General features: G+C 43.5%; 1 protein-coding gene across 1 annotated transcript in view; it reads left to right on the top strand.

Moving 5' to 3' along the window:
- The window catches only part of LOC144681152 (dynein axonemal heavy chain 8-like), a 1,929,890-nt gene that overhangs the window by 362,593 nt on the left and 1,542,130 nt on the right, over window positions 1–25,167 (top strand). The window contains exon 15 of the mRNA XM_078542879.1: window positions 3,123–3,242. Within this exon, the coding sequence (XP_078399005.1) occupies window positions 3,123–3,242 (120 nt within the window). The remainder of the gene's footprint in view (window positions 1–3,122; window positions 3,243–25,167) is intronic.

Raw genomic sequence — 25,167 nt, 5'->3', positions numbered from 1 at the left:
ATCAACTCCAAACCATTTATTGGTCCCTCCATATGTGTTGGACAATCTGGTCCACTCACCCGAAGGAGTACTGAATGTGTGTTTTAGTTTTTTTTAGTTAAAACATACTGTGCACCTGCCCACTGTAACGAAATCTGTGGGTCTCCTTGTTTCCAACTACGATTATAATCAGGATCACAAGGTACAAGTTTGGTCCACCAGACAGGAGTCTCCTACCCTTGGTTTGTTCTCTGTATATGGATGGTGGGGTTTAATTGGGATGGGATTTTCTGGCCTCATATGCTGCCAGGATCAGAAGATGCCAGCTTTGGTCTCAAGCTGCACTCTTTATTGCTGAGCTTGTTGTGAGCTTAACCCCCATTTAAGAAACATATAGTTTTCTGAATAGTAATTACTCTGCCACTTGGACCAACATAACTGGATATAATTATCATGTGGGCCTGTCATCATTATTCTCAGGTTATCTTCTGGGCTATAACCGTCCGTCCTTTTCCATACCCTACCCTCCTCAACTTGTCTAAAAATGGCAATTGTGAAATGTCTAAGGGGCAGTGTCGTTTTGGATTCTGACATAAGTACGTCCCATCAGAACTCACAGATTAAACACATTCCTTTTCCTTCCTTAGTTTACCATATTCATCATGTTCCTAGAAGAGGATGATTGCCTGGACAGTCCCCTTTAATATCCCTGTGGTATTCCCACATTTGCACCCTCCTCAGCCCTAGGAACTACTTGGGGTTCAGTAAAAGCGAAATCATGTTCGCTAATATTACCAATCAAAGAAGTTGCCTTTTGATCTGGATTACCAAAATACACTGGTGTCACCTCTTCCAGAGTGTGGATGATTGTTAACAGGTGACTGATTGTGAATGTTTGGGCCCATATCTTTGAGTGGTCATCAATCTGAATTCTCTGAAAAAAGATACTTTGAGCTCTGTGGGTGAAGATATTTTCTTTTGGACACATTAATGGTTAATAACATTGTTTCTCTCTGCTAGAGCCTTGATAAACCTATTACTTCTGTGCAGGAGTGAATCATCTTTCCCTTCAAACCCTGTCTTTGTAATAACTTAATCACTTCCTCTCATTCAATTTTACACATTCCACTAGTTACCATCCTATTTCATTCATGACCCGTGGAGAAATTTTACAGTCCAATACTGTTAGGGAGGCAGTTCCCAGATTTTGACCCAGTGACAGTGAAGGGACAGCGATATATTTTCAAGCCAGGATAGTGTATGGTTTGGAGGGGAACTTGCAGGTGGCGATATTTCCATGGATCTGCTGCCGTGTCCTTCTAGATAGTAGTGGTCGTTGGCTTGGAAGGTGCTGTCTAAGAAGCCTTGGTGAATTCCTGCTGTGCATCTTGCAGATGGTACACACAGCTGCCACTGTGCGTCGGGAGGGAGTGAATGTTTGTAAGTGGGGTGCCAATCAAGAAGGCCCGTTTCTTTTTATTTGTTCATTGGATGTGTTCGTCCCTGGATATGCCAGCTTTTATTGCTCATCCCTAATTGCCCTTGTTCAGGGGGCATTTAAGACTCAACCACATTGCTGTTGGTCTGGAGTCACGTGTAGGCCATATCAGGTAGGTACAGCAGATTTCCTTCCCTAAAGGGCGTTAGTGAACGAGATGGGTTTTTACAACAATCGGCAATGTTTTCATGGTCATCATCAGACTTTTAGTTCCAGATATTTCTTGGATTCGAATTTCACCATCTGCCGTGATGGGATTCGAGCCCGGGCCCCCAGAGCATTACCCTTGAATACGAGTCCAGTGACAATACCACTATGAGTGTTGTTGGAACTGCACTGATCCATGTCAGTGGAGAGTATTCCATCACACTCCTGACTTGTGTCTTGTAGATAGTGGACAGGCTTTGGGAAGTCAGGAGGTGAGTTACTCACCACAGGATTCCTAGCCTCTGACGTGCTCTTGTAGCCACAGTATTTATATGGCTAGTCCAGTTTGTTTCTGGTCAATGGTAACCCCCAGGATGTTGGGAACCTCCAGGATGTTGAGAGTGGGGGATTCAGTGGTAGTAATGCCATTGAATGTCAAGGGGTGATAGACCACCTCTTGTTGGAGATGATCATTGCCTGGCCCTTGTATGGCACAAATGTTACTTGCCACTTGTCAGCCCGAGCCTGGATATTGTCCAGGTCTTGCTGCATTTGGACATGGACCACTTCAGCATCTGAGGAGTCATGAATGGTGCTGAACATTGTGTAATCATCAGCAAACATCCCCACTTGTGACCTTATGATGGAGGGAAGGTCACTGAAGTAGCCAAAGATGGTTGGGCCTCAGGCACTACCCTGAGGAACTCCTGCAGTGATGTCCTGGAATTGAGATCATTGATCTCCCACAACCAGAACCATCTTCCTTTGTGTTGGGTATGACTCCAACCAGAGGAGAGTTTTCCCTCTGATTACCATTGACTCCAGTTTTGCGAGGGCTCCTTGATGCCATATTCGGTCAGGATGGTAGTTGGGGAGGTGGGGGTAATCGGAGGGTCAGGATTGTTGGGAGTCGGGAAGGTAGTCAGGGGCAGTGGGCGTATAGTCGGTAAGTCCACTGGGGCGTTTAATGGGGGGCAGTACCATAGTTACCCAAGAGTTAGAATTGGTTTTAATCCTTCTAACTTTTTCTGGTTGAGAGAGTCAGAACATTCTGAAGTGTCTGATTTAAATCGCAGTATCAGATGTTTCCAGGTGCAGGGTAATTGCCCATCAGAAGTTTAAACTTCCCAGGCAAATCCCTTGCCGTCCTGCATGGGGACTTCTGGTGGTGGAGGTGTGGTTGTCCGCTAGCGCATTTCTGGGGTACCTCTGGGGTATGACTCCCTTCCCACCCTGGGGAACTGAAGTTCTGGGCTGTTATCTTTCCTTTCACCAACATTAAGCTAATTCCTCCATAGTTTGCTGGACTTGTTCTGTCTCCCTTTTGAAATATGGAAAATCTGACAAAAAAGAAACAAGCAAAGATGCTTGCCTAATTTACTGGTTCCCTTGCACCTAATCTGTGCACTTACAATAGGAAAAATGTATCCTTTTATGTTGAATTATCCAATTTGTTTCCTGCTTAGATTATTTTGTAACTCTGATTGTCTGTTTGCAGCATTATCAAATTAATAAAGAGGACCCACCACTTGCGAGAAACATGCCCCCTATAGCTGGAAAGATACTGTGGGTGAGACAGCTCTTCAGACGTGTACATGAGCCCATTGATTATTTCTACGTAAGTAAATCTATTGTAAAATGATTAAATAATGATTTAACTGTACTTATGGAAGAGGCAGGCATAAATTACTTTCTTTAACAGAATTAGAGCCCACTAAAGTGTTCCAGAAAGGTTTGGTTGTCTGAAAACTGCCATTGGAAAATTAGCCATCCTGGAAAGGTGGAACATACTATATGAATGACTTAGATGAAGGGAGCGAGTGTATGATAGCTAAATTTGTTGCTGACACCAAGATAGGTAGGAAAGTAAGGTACCAAGAGGAGGTAGAGAGTCTGCAAAGGAATATAAACAGGATAAGTGAGTGGGAAAAAATTGGCAGATGGAGTATAACATGGATAAATGTGAACTTATTCATTTTGGCAGAAAGAATAAAAAAGCAGTATACTATTTAAACAGAGAAAGTTTGCAGAACTACGTGGTACAGAGAAATCTAGATATATGAATCACGTAAAGTTAGTATGCAGATACAGCTGTGATTAGGATGGCAAATAGAATATCGGTGTTTATTGCAAGAAGAATGGAATTTAATAGGAGAGAAGTTTTACGACAGCTATACAGGGCCTTGGTGAGACCACATCTGGAGTATTGAGTGCAGTTTTGGTCTCCATATTTACAGAAAAGATATTATTGTTTCAGAAGCAGTTCAGAGAAGGTTCTCTGGACTCATTGCTGGGATGAATGGTTGCCTTACGAAGAAAGTTTGAACAGGTTAGGCCTATACCCATTAGGGTTTTAAGAATGAGAAGTAATCTTATTGAAACATAGGCCAGGATTTTTCCCTCAGCGATTTGGGGGCAGGGCCCACTCGCCGAGGGGAAAATGACGCGGGATGATGGTCGTAGGAATCCCCAACGTCATCCTGGTCCCTTTAAATTTTTAGGAAGGCAGGCGGACAGCGAAATCAGCTGTCCGCCCGCCAACCTGTTAATGGCCAATTGAGGCCATTGACAGGCTAAATAAAGCATTTAAAGACCTGCCCAGCCAACCTTAAGGTTGGCCGGGCAGGCCAGGAGCCCCAGCGGGCTCCGGATTATTCATGAAACTTCATTCACTGGTGGGATGAAGTTTCATGACCGTTTTGTAAAAAAGTAATAAAGTTTATGTGTTTTTTATTAACATGTCCCATCTCGTGTGACATTGTCACGTGAGGGGGACATGTTAATAATTTTTTAATGTTTCTATTTTTATACTTAACTTACCTGTCACGAATCTTCCTGAGGCAGCACTTTGCCTCAGGGAGAAGTGCGCTCTTTTGCGCACTTGCGCTAAAGAGCGCACTTAGACAGATGGGGAATCCCTCGCCCCATGGCGCTTCCTGTTGGGGATGCCACTGGGCGGGCCTTAATCTCCCAGTTAAAATGGCGGCGGGCTCCGTTTCAGTGATGGGGGTCGGCTGGCCGCCCGCCGCCAAGCCAGTGGGGCCCGCACGCCATCCGAGGGTAACATTCTGCCCATAGACGATCCTAAGGAGACCTGATGGGCTGGATACCCAGTGGATGTTTCCTCTTGTGGGGAGATTAAAACTAGGGAGCATAGCTTAAAAATAAAAGGCCTCCCTTTTACAACAGAGATGAGCAGAAAATTTTTCTCCCATAGGGTCATTGGTGTGTGGAATTCTCTTCCCCAGAAAGTAGAAACATAGAAACTAGGAGCAGGAGTAGGCCATTTGGCCCTTCGAGCCTTCTCCACCATTCATTATGATCATGGCTGATCATGCAACTCAATAGCCTGCTCCTGCTTTCTCCCCATACCCTTTGATCCCTTTCGCCCCAAGAGCTATATCTAACTCCTTCTTGAAAGCATACAATGTTTTGGTCTCAACTACTTTCTGTGGTGGCGAATTCCACAGGCTCACCACTCTCTGGGTGAAGAAATTTCTCCTCATCTCAGTCCTAAATGGTCTACCCCGTATCCTCAGACTGTGACCCCTGGTTCTGGACTCCCCCACCATTGGGAACATATTTCCTACATCTACCCTGCCTAGTCCTGTTAGAATTTTATAGGTTTCTATGAGATCCCCCCTCATTCTTCTGAACTCCAGCGAATATAATCCTAATTGACTCGATCTCTCCTCATATGTCAGTCCCGCCATCCCAGGAATCAGTCGGGTAAACCTTTGCCGCACTCCCTCTATATCAAGTACATCCTTCCTTAGATAAGGAGACCAAAACTGCACACAATATTCCAGGTATGGTCTCACCAAGGCCCTGTACAATTGCAGCAAGACATCCCTGCTCCTGTACATGAATCCTCTGGCTATGAAGGCCAACATACCATTTGCCATCTTTACCACCTGCTGCACCTGCATGCTTACCTTCAGCGACTGGTGTACAAGGACGCCCAGGTCTTGTTGCACATTCCCCTCTCAATTTATAGCCATTCAGATAATAATCTGCCTTCCTGTTTTTGCTACCAAAATGGATAGCCTCACATTTATCCACATTATACTGCATCTGCCATCCATTTGCCCACTCACTCAGCTTATCAAAATCACACTGAAGCATCTCTGCATCCTCCTCACAGCTCACCCTCCCACCCAGCTTTGTGTCATCTGCAAATTTGGAGATATTACATTTAATTCCCTTATCTAAATCATTAATATATATTGTGAATAACTGGGGTACCCCACTAGTCACTGCCTGCCATTCGGAAAAAGACCCGTTTATTCCTACTCTTTGTTTTCTGTCTGCCAACCAGTTTTCTATCTATCTCAATACATTATCCCCAATCCCATGCGCTTTAATTTTGCACGCTAATCTCTTATGTGGGACTTTGTCGAAAGCCTTCTTAAAGTCCAAATAAACCACATCCACTGGCTCCCCATCATCAACTCTACTAGTTACATCCTCGAAAAATTCCAGTAGATTTGTCAAGCATAATTTCCCTTTCATAAATCCATGCTGACTGTGTTCGATTCTGCCACTGTTTTCCAAGTGCTCAGCTATTAAATCTTTTATAATGGACTCTAGAATTTTCCCCTCTACTGACGTCAGGCTGACTGGTCTATAATTCCCTGTTTTCTCTCTGCCTCCCTTTTTAAATAATGGGGTTACATTAGCTATCCTCCAATCTGTAGCAACTGTTCCAGAGTCTATAGAATCTCCGAAGGTGACCACCAATACATCCACTATTTCTAAGGCCACTTCTTTAAGTACTCTGGGATGTAGATTATCAGGCCCTGGGGATTTATCGGCCTTCAATCCCATCAATTTCCCCAACACCATTTCCCTACTAATACTTATTTCTTTCAGTTCCTCCCTCTCACTAAACCCTGTGTTCCCCAACATTTCTGGTATGTTATTAGTGTCCTCCTTTGTGAAGACAGAACCAAAGTATGTATTTAGTTGGTCAGTTATTTCTTTGTTCCGATTAGGGGAGGCTGGGTCTTTGAATTCATTCAAGGCAGAGTTGGACAGATTTTTGTTAGGCAAGGGAGTCAAGGGTTGTGGGGAGCAGACAGCAAAGTGGAGCTGAGTCTACAACTAGATCAGCCATGATCTTATTGAATGGTGGAGCCGGCTTGAAGGTCCAATGGCCTACTCCTGCTCCTGTGTTCCTCTGTTCCTGTTTCATTGTGCTCTCTCTCTCCCAGGCCTGCTCCTTTATAGCTCTGTCTGGTTTTGCTGTGCTCACTCCCAGGCTGCTACTTTATACCTCTCCCAGGTCTTGCTATGCTCTCTCTTCCAGGCCTGCTCCTATTTATATATCTCTCTCTCTGGTCACGCTGTGCTTTCCCTCAGCCCACTCCTTTATAACTCCCTCCATTTTCACTGCTTTCCCTGAGGCTGCTCCTTCCTATCTTCAGTCTCACTGTGTCTTCTCTTAGGCCTGCGTCTTTATGGGCCCCTCTGGTGTATTCCCAACATCTGAAACCTATGTGTCCTAGTCCTTGTATCATCAGCAAATGGTAACAGTTTTTCCTCACCTACCTTACCTAATCCTGCCCTAATTTTGTACATCTCTATGAAATCTCCCTTCAATCTACAGGTCTGATAGCATCTGTGGAGAGAAAGACAGAGTTAACGTTTCGAGTCTGTATGACTCTTTTTCAGAGCTAAGAGAAGTAAAAATGTGGCGAAATTTATACTGTTTAAGGGAGGTGGAGCAGGTGATGCTGGATAGAAGATAGGTGGAGGCAAAGGAGAGATTGCCAAAGATGTCATAAGCAAAAGGTCAAAGGGGTGTTGATGATGGTGGCACTGGCTAAAGGAGGTGCTAATGACGTTAAGGATAGAAAGCAGAATGTGATAGTAGCCAGATAAGGGTAAGCACTTTGGAAAGAACAACATGAGCAAGTGACAGATAGCCCTGATGGGGGTTGGGTGGGGGGGGGTGGGATGGTGGTGGGAAAAAAGATCAAAAATAAGCTAAAAGTTGGGGATAAAACAATGAATAAATATGAAAATAAATTAAAAAGAAATGTGGAAAAAAATAAAAATTAAAGAATAAAAATGAATATTGAAAAAAGGGGATAAAAAAGGGGTGAGGATGAAAGAGAGAGTTCATGGTCTGAAATTGTTGAACTCAATGTTAAGTCTGGAAGGCTGTAAAGTGCCTAATCGGATGATGAGGTGCTGTTCCTCCAGTTTGCGTTGAGCTTCACTGCAACATTGCAGCAGGTCAAGGACGGACATGTGCGCATGAGAGCATGATGGTGTGTTGAAATGGCAAGCGACTGAAAGGCCTGGGTCATGCTTGTGGATAGACCGAAGGTGTTAGACGAAGTGGTCACCCAGTCTGCATTGCTCCCAATGCATTAGACCAAACGCAGACTGGGTGACCATTTTGCGGAACACCTTTGGTTTGTCCACAAGCATTAGCCAGACCTTCCTGTCACTTGCCCTTTCAATGCACCATCCTGCTTTCATGCCCACATGTCCGTGCTTGGCCTGCTGCAATGTTCCAGTGAAGCTCTATGCAAACTGGAGGAACAGCACCTCATCTTCCGATTAGACACTTCACAGCCTTCCGGACTTAACATTGAGTTCAACAACTTCAGACCGTGAACTCTCTCCTCAATCCTCACCCCTTTTTTATCCCCTTTTTTCAATATTCATTTTTATTTTTAAATGTTTTAGTTTTTTTCCACTTATTATTTAAAAATTTATTTTCAGTTTTATTCATTGTTTTATCCCCGCCTTTTAGCCTATTTTCAATCTTTTTTCCCATCATCGCCTCCTTCCTCCACCCCACCCCCACCAGGGCCATCTGTCACTTGCTCATGTTGTTCTTTCCAGAGTGCTTATCCTTGTGCGGATATTATCACATTCTGCTTTCTATCCTTAATGTCACCATTAGCACCTCCTTTAGTCAGTACCACCACCATCAACACCCCTTTGATCTTTTGTTTATGACATGTTTCTGGATGGCAAGGTGTAACTAGTGGTGCCACAGGGTTCGGTCCTTGGGCCCCAACTATTTACAATCTATATTAATGACTTGGATTCAGGGATAGAAGGTACTATAGCTAAATTTGCAAATGACACCAAAATAGGTAGGAAAGTAAGATGCAATGAAGAAATAAGAAATTTACAAATGGATATGGACAGCTTAGGTGAATGGGCCAAAATTTGGCAGGTGGATTTTAATGTGGATAAGTGTGAGGTTATCCATTTTGGTGGGAAGATTAAAAAGGCGACTTATTATTTAAATGGAGAGAAACTTCAGAATTCTTCAGTGCAGAGGGATCTGGGTGTCCTCATGCATGAATCGCTGAAAGCTAGTATGCAGGTACAGCAGGTAATCGTACCTGGAGTACTGTGCACAGTTTTGGTCCCCTTATTTGAGGAAGGATATAGTTGCACTGGAGGCGGAGGCGGTTCAGAGGAGGTTCACTAGATTGATTCCAGAGATGTGGGGCTTGTCTTATGAGGAGAGATTGAGCAGTTTAGGCCTATACTCGCTAGAGTTTAGAAGGATGAGAGGAGATCTAATTGAGGTATATAAGACGCTAAAGGGGATAGGCAAAGTAGTCATGGAGTGGATGTTTCCTCTTCTGGGGCATTCTAGAATGAGAGGCCATAGTTTTAGGCTAAGGGGTGGTAGATTTAAATCAGTGATGAGGAGGTATTTTTCTTAAAGGGTCTGTGGAATTCACTACCTCAGAGTGCAGTGGATGCCAGGACGCTGAATAAATTTAAGGAGGAGATAAACAGATTTTTAATTAGTAACGGGTTGAAAGGTTATGGGGAGAGGGTGGGAAATTGGATTTGAGGCCGAAATGAGATCAGCCATGATCGTAATGAATGGCAGGGCAGGCTCGAGGCGCTGAATTGCCTACTCCTGCTCCTAGTTCTTATGTTATGTTCTCTCCATACCCCTTGATGCCCCTAACATCCAAAAAATTATCAATTTCTTTCTTGAATATACTCAGTTTCCTGGCCTCCACAGCCTTCTGCGATAGGGAATTCCACAGGTTGAACACCCTCTGAGTGAAGAAATTTTTCCTCATCTCAGTCCTAAATGGCCTGCCCCATATCCTGAGACTGTGGCCCCTGGTTCTAGACTCCACAACCAGGGGAAAAAATCCTCCCTGCATCTAGTCTGTCTAGCCCTGTTGGAATTTTATACGTCTCAAACAGATGCCCTAAGCTCTAAACCCTAAACTCTAGTGAATACAGGCCCACTCAAACCAGTTGAACCAATCTCTCCTCGTACGACAGTACTGCCATTCTCGGTATCAGCCTACTGAACCTTCACTGCACTCTCTCTATGGCAAGTATATCCTTTCTTAGGAAGGGAGATCAAAGCTGCAATATTCCAGGTCTCACCAAGGCTTTGTACTGCAGTACAAACTCCATAAGACATTCCTTCTTCTGAACTCAAATCCCCTTACAATGAAGGCCAACATTCCATTTGTCTTCCTAATTACTTGCTGCACCAGCCTGTAATTGACTGGTGTACAAAGACACCCAGATCCCTGGCATGCATGTCTTGGTCCCAGTCCAGGGAGGGGGAAGGCCTTTTTATGAGGTTGTGCACAGCCTGGTGTGCAGAGTCACATTTGTGTCCTGGGGTTTTGTGGCTTGGGACTGGGTGGAAAATGGCACAATCACAGTCAAGGAAGGCATCTGCAGCCTGTAAATGGGGAAGTGGTAAGTAAGGGGTAAGGTAGCTGATGGTCTTATGGAGAGGGTCTCTGTAGGACACTCATGAAGGCTAAGGTCAACATGGGGCATGGGGACATCCACAGAAACCGGTTCAGAGGGGCGGACAAGGATGTCGACCATAATAATGGGCTCCAGGGCTAAAGGCAAGAAAGTGATTGAGGGGAGGGAAACTTGCACTTGATGATCTTCTAGGATGATCGATAGGAGGGACTTGGATGGTGACTGGGGTGAGGTGTTGGAAACGTGTCTCAAAAAGTAGAATCAGTGCAGCACCATCTTGACAGCTGATGAAATAACGCAGTTGAAAAATAGCCTTAGAAAAAAATCGTAAGCGGAGGTGTCTGAGGGCTTGTGGGAGGAGTCGTCTACTACACTTTTGGGCCGATTGAGGGGGCACCCTAATAATTACTGCTTCAGGACATGGAGAGCAAGGCTCAGCTGAGACATATTATGAAGACCCAAATGCAAGTTGAAGGATCTGAACACCTTAACTCATGGTGCACATTCTTTTGAGAATCCACTAGGGTTTGCGCAAAATACAGACTTAGTATGGTTAATCATTTGTCCCTCACACAGAAAAGTGAAAAGGTCAGAAGGATCAAACAATTAAGGAGCCATGGCTGGAGTACATATGCAACATGCTCCAGGCAACCTCATTGAAGTTGGGAGGTTCATGGTTTACACGGCTCACTAATTGCAGTCGTTAAATTAGCGCAAGGCTAGATTCTAGTCTACCGCAAAGGAGGCAACCTGACAGTGCACTGACTGAGGATGATAGCGCTTGGCTGTACTCATCCAAATCCAACCCTCTTTGTGAATATGGTGGCATACCTGGGGCGATGGGGCGGGGAGGGGGAGGGTGTGGAGCAGGGGCAAGCTCAGCTACGTGTGATTCTTCATCATGTGCTTCAGCTACAAGGGAGGACCTGGGATGGAATGTCTGGAATGAGGACTTCAGAATGACCTTGGTGATGGAAGGTGATCATTGCAGGGTAAAATGCAATCATGTTGCTCAACTGCTTTTCCACAGAGACAAGGAGGAGTGCAGAATGCAGGCAGCAGGCAACGCTGCCTTCTTCATGGCTTTCATGCAACTGAGGAGGAGAAGAAGGGCCCATTACCGTCTGGCAGGACAAAGGGAAGACCCTTGCCCTGAGGAACGTGGGTCAGTGGGGACCCAGAAGTTGAGGAGGAGAGACCAATTTCACAGAGGGATTTGGTGTGACCCGGAGTGTGCCGAAGATGTTTTTCGTACTTGCAAACGAGTGAGAGACAGTGCCATAGACACCTTCGCTTGTCATTGGATGTGGTGGCTCACATTTGCCACATTCTTCGGGAGGATCTGATGCCGCAGGGACTGGAAGGTCATCCATTGCCAGTGGCTCTAAACCCGCTCAACTTTTTTGTGAGCAGTTTGTTCCAGGGCTCCACTGGGACCTCTGCGGAATGTCATAACCTTGCACTCTTAAATGTACACAAATGTACACTTATGCCCTATTCAGAAAGATATTCAATTACGTACAGTTTTCCCTGGATGAAGCCAACTGGGCTGCTGGAGCAGTGGGATTTGCAGCGATCTCCAGCTTTCCATTGGTGCAGGGTGCCATTGATTGCACATATGTGACCTTAAGAGCTCCCTGGCAGCAACTACTAAGATTTATCATTAGAAAAGGCTCCCACTCTCTCATCGGGCAGCTGAGCTGTGATCACCAAAAGTAGATTATGCAGGTTTGTATGAGGTACCCTAGGAGCTTGCACGACTCTTACATCACGAGTCACTTGCATTCAGTTGACTCATCGGTAATAAAGGCTACCTGCAAAAGCTAATGACGCCTGTTTGGCGGCCACAAAGTGCTTCAGAAGAGAGATAAAATGCGGCCCATTTTTCAACATGGTCCCTGATGGAGCAGACCATTCATTGCCATGTTGAAGATACGTTTCAGATGTCTGGATGGATCAGGAGGTGCTTTGCAGTCCTCTTCCCTGCATCATTGTGGTTTGCTATACTCTATACAACGTGGTGCTCCAAAGGGGATATGAGTTGCCAGATGGAGAGATGGAGGAGTTGCACATCACTCCGATGAGGAGGATGCCTAAAGAGATGTCATCGAAGAGGGGGAGGATATTGATGCCCCACACGAATATGGAAGTCTATGGAGCACGTGGCCATTATGTAATGGGATAAGAACTCCACCAGCGCTCAATCTGAAGCAAGTGGTCCAGTCCTTTAAATTATCATGCCAACATTTCATTGCCTTTGGAAACCTACAAGAGGTAGGAACAGAACTGCAAACGTCAGTGCACTCATGGCTGTATGCCTGGAGCATAGCAAGGTGCTTCAAGAAGGACAATCATCAATTACTGGTTATTTCTTGACCATCTGAGGACCGATCTAAATCCGGACTGTGGCATCTCTCCAAAGGCCACCTCTCATTCATTAAAAATGTTCAGGCCTCATCCTGATACTGAGTCCCCAAGATGAGATTGCTCTTTAGGATGCTGCGATCTGTCACTCTCAATCATGGCTGTGAGCCTGCCAGTCAGGTTTGCGTGCATTGAGAGAGCTTCAGTAGCACCATTGTCTGATCATTGACGAGCTTTCATGACCCAGCCTTCGTTGGGAGTTTCCCAGTTCATGTCCAGCATTGCCTTGGCATCTGTAAGTGATGTGGCCCAGTCAGACTCAACACCATATTTAAGGATTACTTAGTAACTTAGTTAATACTAAAGACCACACAGCAGTTGTACTGGAGCTATGCTCTCATCCCATTTGAGACCTCCACAGTTTCATTCTAGCGGATTGAGATTTGTAAGAGGAAGCCTAGGGAATGATGGCACAGCCACGATCAGATAACCATGTCAATTGCCCTATGAGAATTAGCGCAGGGATTACCTCAAGCCACGCTAGCCAGACCTTCAGGTGCAAACCAGCATTCTTACATGTAATAGGCCAGCACCATGAGGCTATACACACACCAAAACAGCATATAGTCATGGCCATCAAGCAGACATTTCAAGTGTCACCAAGTGCCAGCTAGGTCCATAGCACTGCATTATACAGGTGGAGAGTGGGAACTAATTTAAGGGTAATGTTTAGCTGTAAACATGGTCACAACTTAACTCTGCAGGCTGGCATGAAAGGCTAAGGTCCCCCGACAATTTCTTAAACTGTATCCCACATCCAAACCTGACATTCATTATATGGAGGCCATTGAAAAGTGGACTTGGTTGGAATGACTCTAATGCATTAAAACCTATAACATTATCAAAAAGATATAATAATTATCATAATGCTATTGGAATTTATTGTAAAATGGAGTAATAGTAGGATGTGTCATTATGTGTGTATGTGTGTGTGTGAGAGACTTAATTGGATTAGTCAGGGCGCTTTGATCTAAGAAGAAAGGTTAGGTTTGAAATGTTAATTAGGTAACAGGACTAGACAGGGTTGATGCAGGAAGGATGTTCCCGATGGTGGGTGAGTCCAGAACCAGGGTCACAGTCTGAGGATACAGGGTAGACCATTTAGGACTGAGATGAGGAAAAATTTCTTCACCCAGAGAGTGGTGAGCCTGTGGAATTCGCCACCACAGAAAGTAGTTGAAGTCAAAACATTGTATGTTTTCAGGAAGGAGTTAGATATAGCTCTTGGGGCGAAAGGGATCAAAGGATATGGGGAGAAAGCGGGAGCAGGCTATTGAGTTGGGTGATGAGCCATGATCATAATGAATGGCGGAGCATGCTGGACGGGCTGAATGGCCTACTCCTGCTCCTATTTTCTACGTTTCTATGCCTATGTTTCTATGAGGAAGTTTAGAAACATAGGTGTCAAGGGAACATTTGCATTTTGAAATAAACCAGACTAGGTTGTTTTCAAAGGAGGGGTGAAATGTGTCACCTAGCCACGTGAAGTTTAGAAACAGTGTGTTTATTTTTCCCAAAGATTACTGGTAAAACTTAGTGCTATGAGAGGGTTTTACTATCAGGGAGATAAAGTCCAAAGGCATAGTGAAACAATGGATATTTGCATTCAAAGAGGAAGATATGTATAAAGGAGCAAAGACTGTGTGTAAGGATAGGCATTTTAAGATCTTACAAGTGTGAAAAATCCTTCAGCATCTGTGCCTCAAGCTGCTGTCCTCAAAGGATGAAGTTAAAGAGAACTCACTTGGAATTTGACTTGTTCAGGGTATCATGTATCTTTGCCTGGGTCTTTTAAAATCTACGGGGAGGATTTTTCCCTTGTCGGGCAGGCTCGACGTGGGGCGTTTGGGAAGCCGACCTCTACCCGCGATCGGGGCCAGACCGCTATTTCACGCTGGTATGTCAATTAAGGCCCACCCAGAATGAAATGCGAGCAGCAACGCTCAGCGCTATCTGTGGGAGTAGGGGGAGGAGGGCGAGTGTGAACTTCGTGCATGTGCGCAAGTACGTGCTGGACAAGCTCCCTGAGGCACAGAGCTAACTCAAGGAGATATACACTTCAAAACATCAAAAATAAATATTTAAAAAATGCTATAAAACATGTCCCCTCATGTGAGTCTGTCACATGAGCAGGGACATGTTATAAATTAAATTAAAAAAAATATTTTATTTTTATTTGCTGTTGGAAACCTTATCCCACGCATGGATGAGGTTTCCTAAAAAATGCAAAGGCCACTTAGCCTTTTTGCCTGCCAGACAACCATAAGCTTGGATGGGCAGCGAAAAATTTCTTTCAATTACCTTTTTAATGGCCTTAATAGGCCTTTTAATTGTTGGTGGGCGTGCTGCCAACTCCAGCGCACGTCCGCCGACCAAAATATCACTTGAATGTGCGATGATGTTGGGACACTCGCCCGATGTCATCGTGCGTCATTTTACACTTGGTCGGGCCGGGCGCGCACCCACCCGATGAGCTAAAAATTCTGGCCTATGTGTCTTACTGTTGCCTTAACAAAAGTATAACTAGGAGTTAGATTGATTAACGGGATTTAGAAGTTATTATAGTAGTAATTTGTAGATCTTTATACGTATTTAAAATCATTTCTCTTATTAATAAATGTTTAATCTAGTTTTGTAAAAACCTGTAAGACTTGGCGGTCTTATTACTACTGAATTCAAGGCATGCATGTCGAAATTTATACAAATTGAAAATTAGTTGTGACAGTTGTTTCAAGTTTCCCCCTGGGATTTGAACAGTTTAGTATTTACCATCAGCTGTGTCATAACAAACATCCACAGAGAACAGACTTCACTACAGCAGCATTAGGATAATAAAAAGCTTTACAAAACCTATACTCATGAGGTCACCATGTTCACAGAACAACTGGCTTTGTTCAGGTTGCTTCTGTGGACATAAAGGTGACTGAGTGAGCTGAGATTAAACGACACGACAATTTTACCGCCAGCCACTGCACTTGGTCTCCAGAATGGAAAATTCAGCCCATCATTTCTAAAATCTTCCCCACCAGTGAGGTTAAACTGAGTGGTCTGTAGTTATTGGACTATGTTTCCACCCTTTGCTGAACAATTTGCCAATCCACTTGAAAATTATGGCCAGTACCTCCTTACTTCTCTCAGTATCCTTGGATGCATCTCATTTGGCCCTGGTAACTTATCAACTTTAAGTACTGCCAGCCAATCTATTCCCTCCTTACCATATTTAAATCCATGAAATGTCTCAACTGCTTCCTTTTTACCATAACCTGGGCAGTAGTTTCTTCCTTGGTAAAGACAGGTGCAAGGAATTCCTTTACTATGCCCTTTGCCTCCATGTGTAAATTCACATTTAGGTCCATATTTGTCCCTACTCCTCGTTTTACCACCCTTTTTCTATTTATTTGCCTATAAAAGACTTTTGGAATCACTTTGTGTAGCTGCCAGTCTCTTCTCTGTTTCCCTCATTTATTATTTTCAATTCCCCACTGAACCTTTTATATTGAGCCTGATCCTCAATTGTAATATTAATTTTGCATTTGTCATGTGCAACCTTTTTCTGCTTCACCTCACTCTATCTCTTTTGTCATCCAGGGAGCTCTGGATTTGTTTGGCCTACCTTTTCCCTTGTGGGAATATGGCTTGATTGTACCTGAACTATCTCCCCTTTAAAGACAGCCCATTGTTCAGTTACAGTTTTGCCTGCTAATCTTTGATTGCAATTTGTATGTTCCATTGGAGCATAGGTACAGGAGTAGGCCATTCAGCCCATCGAATCTGTTCCTCCATTCAATCTCCATGGCTGATCATCTACCTCAATACCACTTTTCCATGTTATCTCAATATCCCTTGATGTCATTAGACACCAGAAATTATCGATTTTTGTTTTGAACATGCTCAGTGATTGAGCTCCCACAGCCCTCTGGGGTAGAGAATTCCGAAGATTCACCACCCTCTTGAGTTTTTTTTCATTCATGGGATGGGGGCATCGTTGGTTAAGCCAGCATTTATTGCAAGAAAAGAGTGACACTTAAATGGCCTACGCCTAATCCTGAGATTATGTCAATTATTTTAGACTCACTAGCCAGAGGTAACATCATATCTACATCCATCCTGTCATGCCCTGTAAGAACGTTGTAAGTTTCATTGAGGTCATGCCTCATTTTTTGAAATTCTAGAGAATACAGATCCAGTTTCCCCAATCTCTCCATTAACTATCCCATCATTCCAGGGTGAATCCCCATTGCATTCCCTCCATGGCAAATATATCTCTCCTTGGATAAAGGGACCAAAACTGGACACAATATGCCAGGTGAGGTCCCACCAAGGCTCTATGCAACTGCAGCAAGACAGCTTTACCCCTGTTCTCAAATCCCTTTGTGATGAAGGCCAACATACCATTTGTCTTCCCAATTGCTTGCTGCACCAGCATGCTAACTTTTAGTGACTCATGAATAACAGCACCTAGTTCCCTTTGGACACCAACACTTACCAGCCTCTCATGAATTAAGAAATATTCTGCCTTTCTGTTTTGTTCTACCAAAGTGAATAACTTCACACTTATTCACATTATATTCCATCTTCCATGTTCTGGCCCATTCACTTAGCCTGTCTAAATCCTCTTGAAGCCTCCTTGCATCCTCCTCACAACTTACCTTCCCACCCAGTTTTGTGTCATCAGCAAACTTGGCAGCATTACAGTTGGTCCCCACATCCAAATCATTTATATAGATTTTGAACAGCTGTGGACCCAGCAATGATCCTTGCAGTACTCCATGAGTAATAGCCTGCCACCCTGGGAGTTATCCGTTTATTTCCACTCTCTGCTTTCTGTCTGTTAACCTCATCTCAGTCCATACTAGTATATCTCCCACATCCCATGTGCTCTAATTTTATTTACTAACCTGTGTGGGACTTTATCAAAAGCCTTCTGAAAATCCAGATAAACCACATGCACTGGTTCTCCTTTATCAATGCTACAAGTAATACCCTCAAAAAATTCCAACAAGTTGGTCAAAGATGCTTTCCCTTTCATAAATCCATGTTGACTCTGTCCAATTTTGCCATTCGTGTCTCAATGTCCAGTTATCACATCCTTTATAATGGATTCTAACATTTTCGCTACTACTGACATCAAAAGTAACAGGTCTGTAGTTCTCTGTTCTCCCTCTCCCTCCCTTCTTAAATAGTGGAGTTACGTTTGCTACTTTACTCTATTGGAACCTTTCCAGAATCTATTGAATTTTGCAAGATAACCCCCAGTGCATCCACTATTTCTCTAGCCACCTCATTCAACACTCTGGGATGAAGCTCATTTGGTCCAGGGAATTTATCAACCTTCAATCCAGTTAACTTTTCAAGTACTACCTCTTTACTAACATTAATTTCTTTTAGTTCCTCAGTTTTACAAGTCCCTTGGACACCTAGTGTTTCTGGGAGATTTTCTGTGTCATCTTCCGTGAAGACAGATGCAAAAAACTGTTTTGTTTCTCCGTCATTTCCCTGTCCTCCACTATAAATCCTTCTGTTGCTACCTGTAATGGGCCCACATTTGTCCCAGCTAATCTTTCACTGAAAGAAAGTTTTACAGCCCGCCTTTATGTTCCCCGCTAGTTTGCATTCATATTTTCTTTTCCCCTTCTTAATCTGTTTCTTGGTCCTCCTTTGCTCCCAGTCCTCAGACTTACTATTTTTTCTGACATCCTAATAAGCCACTTCCTTTGCTTTAATGCAATCTGTAACTTCTTTCATTAATCATGGTTGATTCACCTTTCCCTTTGGGTGTTTGTGCCTCAGAGGAATGTATGTCTGCTGTAGACTGTGTAGTATTTCTTTAAATACTATCCATTGCCTGTCTATTGTCAAATCTTTCAGTGTATTTTCCCAATCCACCATAGCCAACTTGGCGCTCATACCTTCATAATTTCCTTTCTTTAGATTTAAGACTCGAGTTTCAGAATGACCTAGATCACATTCAAACTTAGACCATAAGACGTAGGAGCAGAAGTAGGCCATTCGGCCCATCGAGTCTGCTCTGCCATTCAATGAGATCACGGCTGATCTGATAATCCTCAACTCCACTTTTCTGCCTTTTCCCCAAAACTCTTGATTCCCTTACTGATTAAAAATCTGTCTACCTCAGCCTTGAGTATATTTAACGACCCAGCCTTTATAGCCCTCTGCGGTAAAGAATTCTACAGATTGACTACTCTCTGAGAAAAGAAATTCTTCCTCATCTCTGTTTTAAATGGGCACCCCCTTACTCTGAGATTATGCCCTCTGGTCCTAGACTCTCCTCCCACAAGGGGAAGCAACCTCTTAGCATCTCCCCTGTCAAGTGCCCTCAGAATCTTACATGTTTCAATAAAGTTGCCTCTCATTCTTCTAAACATCAGTGAGTACAGGCCCAACCTACTCAACCTCTCCTCATAAGAAAATCCCTCCATCCCCAGGATCAACCTAGTGAACCTTCTCTGGACTGCCTCCAATGCCAGCATATCTTTCCTTAGATAAGGGGACCAAAATTGTTCACAGTATTCTAGGTGTAGTCTAACTACCCCCTTGTATAGTTTTAACAAGCCTTCCCTATTTATATATTCCATTCCCTTTGAAATAAAGGCCAACATTCCATTTGCCTTACCTATTACCTGCTGAACTTGTATGCTAGATTTTTGAGATTCATGCACGAGGACCCTCAAATCCTTCTGTGCTTCAGCTTTCTTCAGTCTTTTTCCATTTAAGTAGTATTCAGCTTCTCTGTTCTTCCTGCCATAGTGTGTAACCTCACACTTTCCCACATTATATTCTATCTGCCACGTTTTTGCCCACTCACTTAACTTGTCTGTATCCCTCTGTAGACCCTTTGTGTCATCCTCACCACTTGCCTTCCCACCTATTTTTGTGCCATCCGCAAACCTGGCGATAGTGCATTCACTTCCCTCATCCAAGTCACTAATGTATATTGTAAATAATTGTGGCCCCAGCACTGATCCCTGTGGCAGTCCACTAGTTACAGGCTGCCATCCTGAAAATGCCCCCCGTATCCCAACTCTCTGTCTTCTATTAGTTAGCCGGTCCTCTGTCCATGCTAATGTGCTACCCCCAACACCATGGGCTCTTATTTTATTAAATAGCCTTGTGTGTGGTATCTTATCGAACGCCTTTTGGAAATCCAAATATATTACATCTACAGGTTCCCCTTTACCTATCCTGCTTGTTATCTCCTCAAAGAATTCTAATAAATTTGTCAGGCATGATTTCCCCTTCATGAAGCCATGCTGACTCTGCTTGATTATATGATGCATTTCTAAATACTCTGCTATTACATCCTTTATAATAGACTCCAACATTTTCCCAATGACAGATGTTAAGCTTACCGGTCTTTAGTTACCTGTTTTTTGTCTCCCTCCCTTTATGAATAAGGGTATTATATTGGCAGTTTTCCAATCCTCTGGGACTTTTCCAGAATCTAAGGATTCTTGGAAGATTACTACCAATGCATCCATTATCTCTGCAGCTATTTCCTTTAATATCCTAGGATGCAACCCATCAGGTCCAGGTGACTTATCGGCCTTTAGCCCCATTAGTTTCCCGAGTACTTTTTCTCTAGTGATAGTTATTATATTTATTTCCTCCCCCCCTTTTGCCCCATGATTGTTTAGTGTTTTTGGTCTGCCATTCGTGTCTTCTACCGTGTGAAGACTGATGCAAGGTATTTATTCAACTCGTCTGCCATTTCCTGGTTCCCCATTATTATTTCCCCAGCCTCATTCACTAAAGAGGGCTATATTGACTTTGGCCTCTCTCTTCCTTTTTATATATTTAAAGAAGCTCTTACTGTCCATTTTTATATTACTTGCTAGTTTACACTCAATGTTTATTTTCTCCCTCTTTATTATTTTCTTGGTCATCTTCTGTTGGTTTTTAAAACTTTCCCAATCCTCTGCCTTACCACTAATCTTTGCCACATTGTATGTTTTTTCTTTCAATTTGATACTATCCTTAACTTCCTTGGTTAACCATGGTTGGTTTATCCCCTTCCTACAATCCTTCTTCCTCACTGGGATATATCTTTGTTGTGAGTCATGAAATATTTTCTTAAATGTTCATCAACTGTCTTTTCTGCGAAACTCCTTTCCCAGTCCACTCCAGCCAACTCTGCCCTCATTCCTTTGTAATTACTCTTATTTAAGTTTAGCACAATTGTTTCCAAACTAAAGTTTCTCACTCTCAAACTGAATGCTAAATTCCACCATGTTATGGTCACTGTCTCTTAGGGCATCTTTTACTCTGAGATCCCTTATTAAACCTGCCTCATTACACATTACCAGACCCAAAATAGCCTGATCACTGGTTGGATCCACAACATATTGTTCTAGGAAACTGTCCCAAATATGAATTCTTGCTCGTGACTACCTCTGCCAATTTGAGTTTCCCAATCGACATGGAGATTAAGTCACCCATGATTAATCTACTGCCGTTTTTACATGCCCTCATTATTTCCTGATTTATTCTCTGTCCAACAGCATATCTACAGTTAGGGGGCCTCTAGGCTACTCCCACCAGTGTCGTCTTCCCTTTGTTATTTCTTACCTTACCCATATAGATTCCACATCTTCCGATCCAAGATCATTTCTTGTTATTGTACTTATTCCATCTCATACTAACAAAACCAGCCCACCACCCCTTCCATCCTGCCTGTCCTTTTGAAAAGTCAATTGCTCCTGAATATTTAGTTCCCAGCTTTGATCTCCTTGTAACCATGTCTTCATAATGGCTATAAGATCATACCCATTAATCTTTATTTGTGCCGTTATTTCATTTATTTTGTTCCGAATAATACGTGCATTTAAGTAAACGGCCATTAATTTTGCCTTTTTACCATTTTTTCCCCCTTTGATCCTATTTGCTGCTGTTTTCTAATGTTTGTGCACTCTGTCCCTTCCTGTCGCACTCTGGATATCATTACCAAAGTAGCTGCCCTGCAATGCTGTCATATCCTTTTGCTTTGTAAGCCTTATTCCCTCTCTGTAACCCTCTCCCCTCCGCCTCTACCTAGTTTAAAGCCCTCTCTACAGCCCTAGTTATTCGATTCACCAGAACACTGGTCGCAGCATGGTTCAACTTGATTTGAAATTCTATCATATTATGGTCGCTATTACCCAAAGACTCATTTACAGTGAGGTTATTAATTAGCCCTTTTTCATCACACAACACTAAATCCAAAATAGCCCGATCCATTATTGGTTCTTCAATGTACAGCTCCAGAAACCCATCTCATACACACACCAGGAATTCCTCCTGCAGAGCATTGGTGCTGATTTGGTTAACCCAGTCTATGTGTAAGTCGAAGTCATCCATTATTACTATATTACCCATTTTACATTCATCTCTAATTTCCTGATTTATACCGTGCCCAACATTAGCACTGCTGTTTGATGGCCTATAAACAGCTCTCACCAATGTTTGCTGCCCCTTGCTGTTTTTTAGCTCCATCCAAACTTCGATCTAAAATTCTCTCTTACTAATGTACTGATCACATTATTTATTATGTGTGCTACCCATCTCCTTCACATTTTTGTCTATCCCATCTAAATGCCAAATATCCTTGGATATTCAGTTCCCAATCTTGTAGCCACGTCTCTGTAATGGCAATGAAATCATACCCATTTACCCCAATTTGTGCATTCAAATCATCAACCTTTTGGTGAATGCTGCGTGCATTTAGGTGGAGAGCCTTTAATTCTGCTTCTTTAACATTATTCTCTATTCTGACCTGATTTGATGCTTGCCTATGCTTTGTCTGTCACCTATTTTTGCTTTCTACTTTTCTACTTCCTTTGACCAGTTTATCTTCCCTCGAATCTGAGCTCCCTCTCAGGTTCCAGTCCCACTGCTAATCTAGTGTAAACCCTCCCCAGCAGCACTAGAAAATCTCCTGTGAGGATGTTAGTCACAGTCCTGTAGCCTGCCCATCATGTGTAGGTCCCACCTGCCCCAGAATCAGCCCCAATGCCTGTGAAATCTGATGTCCTCCCTCTTATACCAGTTCTCCAATCACATGTTCAATTGCTCAATCCTCCTATTTCTATGCTCACTAGCACATGGGACTGGAAGTAATCGTGTGAAAACTGCTTTAGAGGTCCTGCTTTTCAGTCTCCTTCCTAGCTCCCTGAAATCTGCTTTTAGGACCTCATCCCCCTTCCTATCTCAGTCATTGACACCGACATGGACCATGACCTTTGACTGTTCACTCTCCCTGAGAAGATTGGCCTGCAGATGCTCCATGACATCCCTGCTCCCTTGCACTTGGTACCAGTAGTCATCTAGAGATTACTGCCTTTGAGCTTGTTCTTATCTCCTTAAACTCTGACTGCAGGATGACATTCCTTTGTTTACCTGTCTCATTTTTACCAATCTGGTCCACGACCACTGACTGTTCAGCCTCCCCATCAGAGGGCTGTGCAGATGCTCAGGGACATCTTTGACCTTGGCACCAGAGAGGGATTATTCATTCATAGGATGGGTGCGTTGTTGGCTAGGCCACATTTATTGCCCATCCCTATTTGCCCTTGAGAACGTGGTGGTGATCTGCCTTCCTGAACCGCTGTGGTCCATGTTGTATAAATGCTGTTCGGGAGGGAGTTTCAGGATTTTGACCCCGTGAAAGTGAAGGAACTATGATACATTTCCAAGTCAGGATGTGTGAGTGGCTTGGAGGGGAACTTCCAGGTGGTGGGGTTCCTGTACTGAACATACCATCCTGGATTCACTTCTTCAGCTGAAGAAGCTCCTGTCTGTTTCCCTAACTATACAATCCCCTATAACTATGGCTTTTCCAATATTCCTCAACCCTGTTGTATAGCTGGGCCAGCCATGGTGCTATGGACTTAGCTCTGCCTGCACTCTCCACGTGTAAACCATCACTTTCATGAGCACTCAGAACTGAATATTGATTGGATAGTTAGATGCACTCAGGGACTCCTGTGCTATTTTCCTGGTTCTTCTAGGTCATCCATTCATGCTTTCCCCCTGCATACCCTTAAGCTAATTGCCTTAAGGTGATCTTAACTTTGTGGTTGCACCACAGTGATGCCTGCTACTGCTCAAACTTTGAAATCCAGAGCTTGAGCTGCTGCAGTTGATGACACTTCCTATACATTTGATCATCCTGGACATGAGAAGTGTCCTGGGGTTCCCATGTGGAACATGATGAGCATTCCTGAGTCCTAGATGTCCTGCCCTTTTTTTATTTAGTACTCAGTAAAATTTGCGAATCAAATAAACACTCATCAGTTACTATGCAGACTTTTTTTATTTTTCCTACCGAAGTAGATAACTTCAGATGTTTCCATACTGTATCAATTTGTTACCACTTGTATATTCCTCTAATATAGTCTCTAAAGTTCACATGGGACCATTTTCTCAGCTGGTGTTTGTGAGACTCAGACCAAGGAATTGTGCACCTTCTGAAATGCTATGCTTAGAGTCATAGAGGTCTACAGCACAAAAAGGCCCTTCGGCCCATCGAGTCTGCGTCTGTCAAACAAGTACCTGGGTATTATAATCCCATTTTCCAGCACCAGGCCCATAGCCTTGTATGCCATGGCATTGGAAGTGCATATCCAAATACTTCTTAAATGTTATGAGGGTATCTGCCTCTACCACCCTTTCAGGCAGTGAGTTCCAGATTCCCATCACCTTCTGGGTGAAAAAATTCTTCCTCACATCTCCTCTAAACCTCTTGCCCCTTACTTTAATCTATGACCTCCTGGTTAATTATCCCTCCACCAAGGGGAAAAGTTCCTTCCTGTCACTTGCTCTCTCTTCTATTTTGGTTGTGCATCTCCTCCTGCTGAATTTCCTCTCAGGATCCCATCCCCCTGCCAAGTTAGTTTAAATCCTCCCCAACAGCACTAGTAAACCTCCCCGCAAGGATGTTGGTCCCACTCCGGTTCAGGTGCAATTCGTCCGCCTTGTACAAGTCCCACCGCCCCCAGTGATTATATCTTATTGTCTTTCTCAACTGGCTGAAGCTTGCTGATTCTTTTATCATTTGAAATAAAAGAGAGGTGCAAAGGTTAGCTGAGATGTGAAGGGAGAGCAGGAAAAAAGTAATTGTTGACAGAATCTACAATTTGTCAGGCAGTGTGTGGGACAAGGACAAGTCAGAGAGATCAATTGAGTTGTGTATGAAGTAACCTTGTATGACATTTCTTCCAGTGTTCCCAGATGCCATGACTTTCACTGTGTGTCTGCCCCTGTTGGGTATAATGATATCATGTAGGGATAGAGGGTCTGCAGGTGGGCTGATGTTCCTCCAGTTTCTGCCTGTTGCCTGATTTAATGTGCCACCTTCTGCAAGAAAGAAGAAAGTATAGTAGTGAATCTTGCGT

The sequence above is a fragment of the Cetorhinus maximus genome, chromosome 5, assembly GCF_964194155.1.
Source record: "Cetorhinus maximus chromosome 5, sCetMax3.hap1.1, whole genome shotgun sequence".
Taxonomy (NCBI): domain Eukaryota; kingdom Metazoa; phylum Chordata; class Chondrichthyes; order Lamniformes; family Cetorhinidae; genus Cetorhinus; species Cetorhinus maximus.
This window is presented reverse-complemented; position numbering and strand designations above follow the sequence as displayed.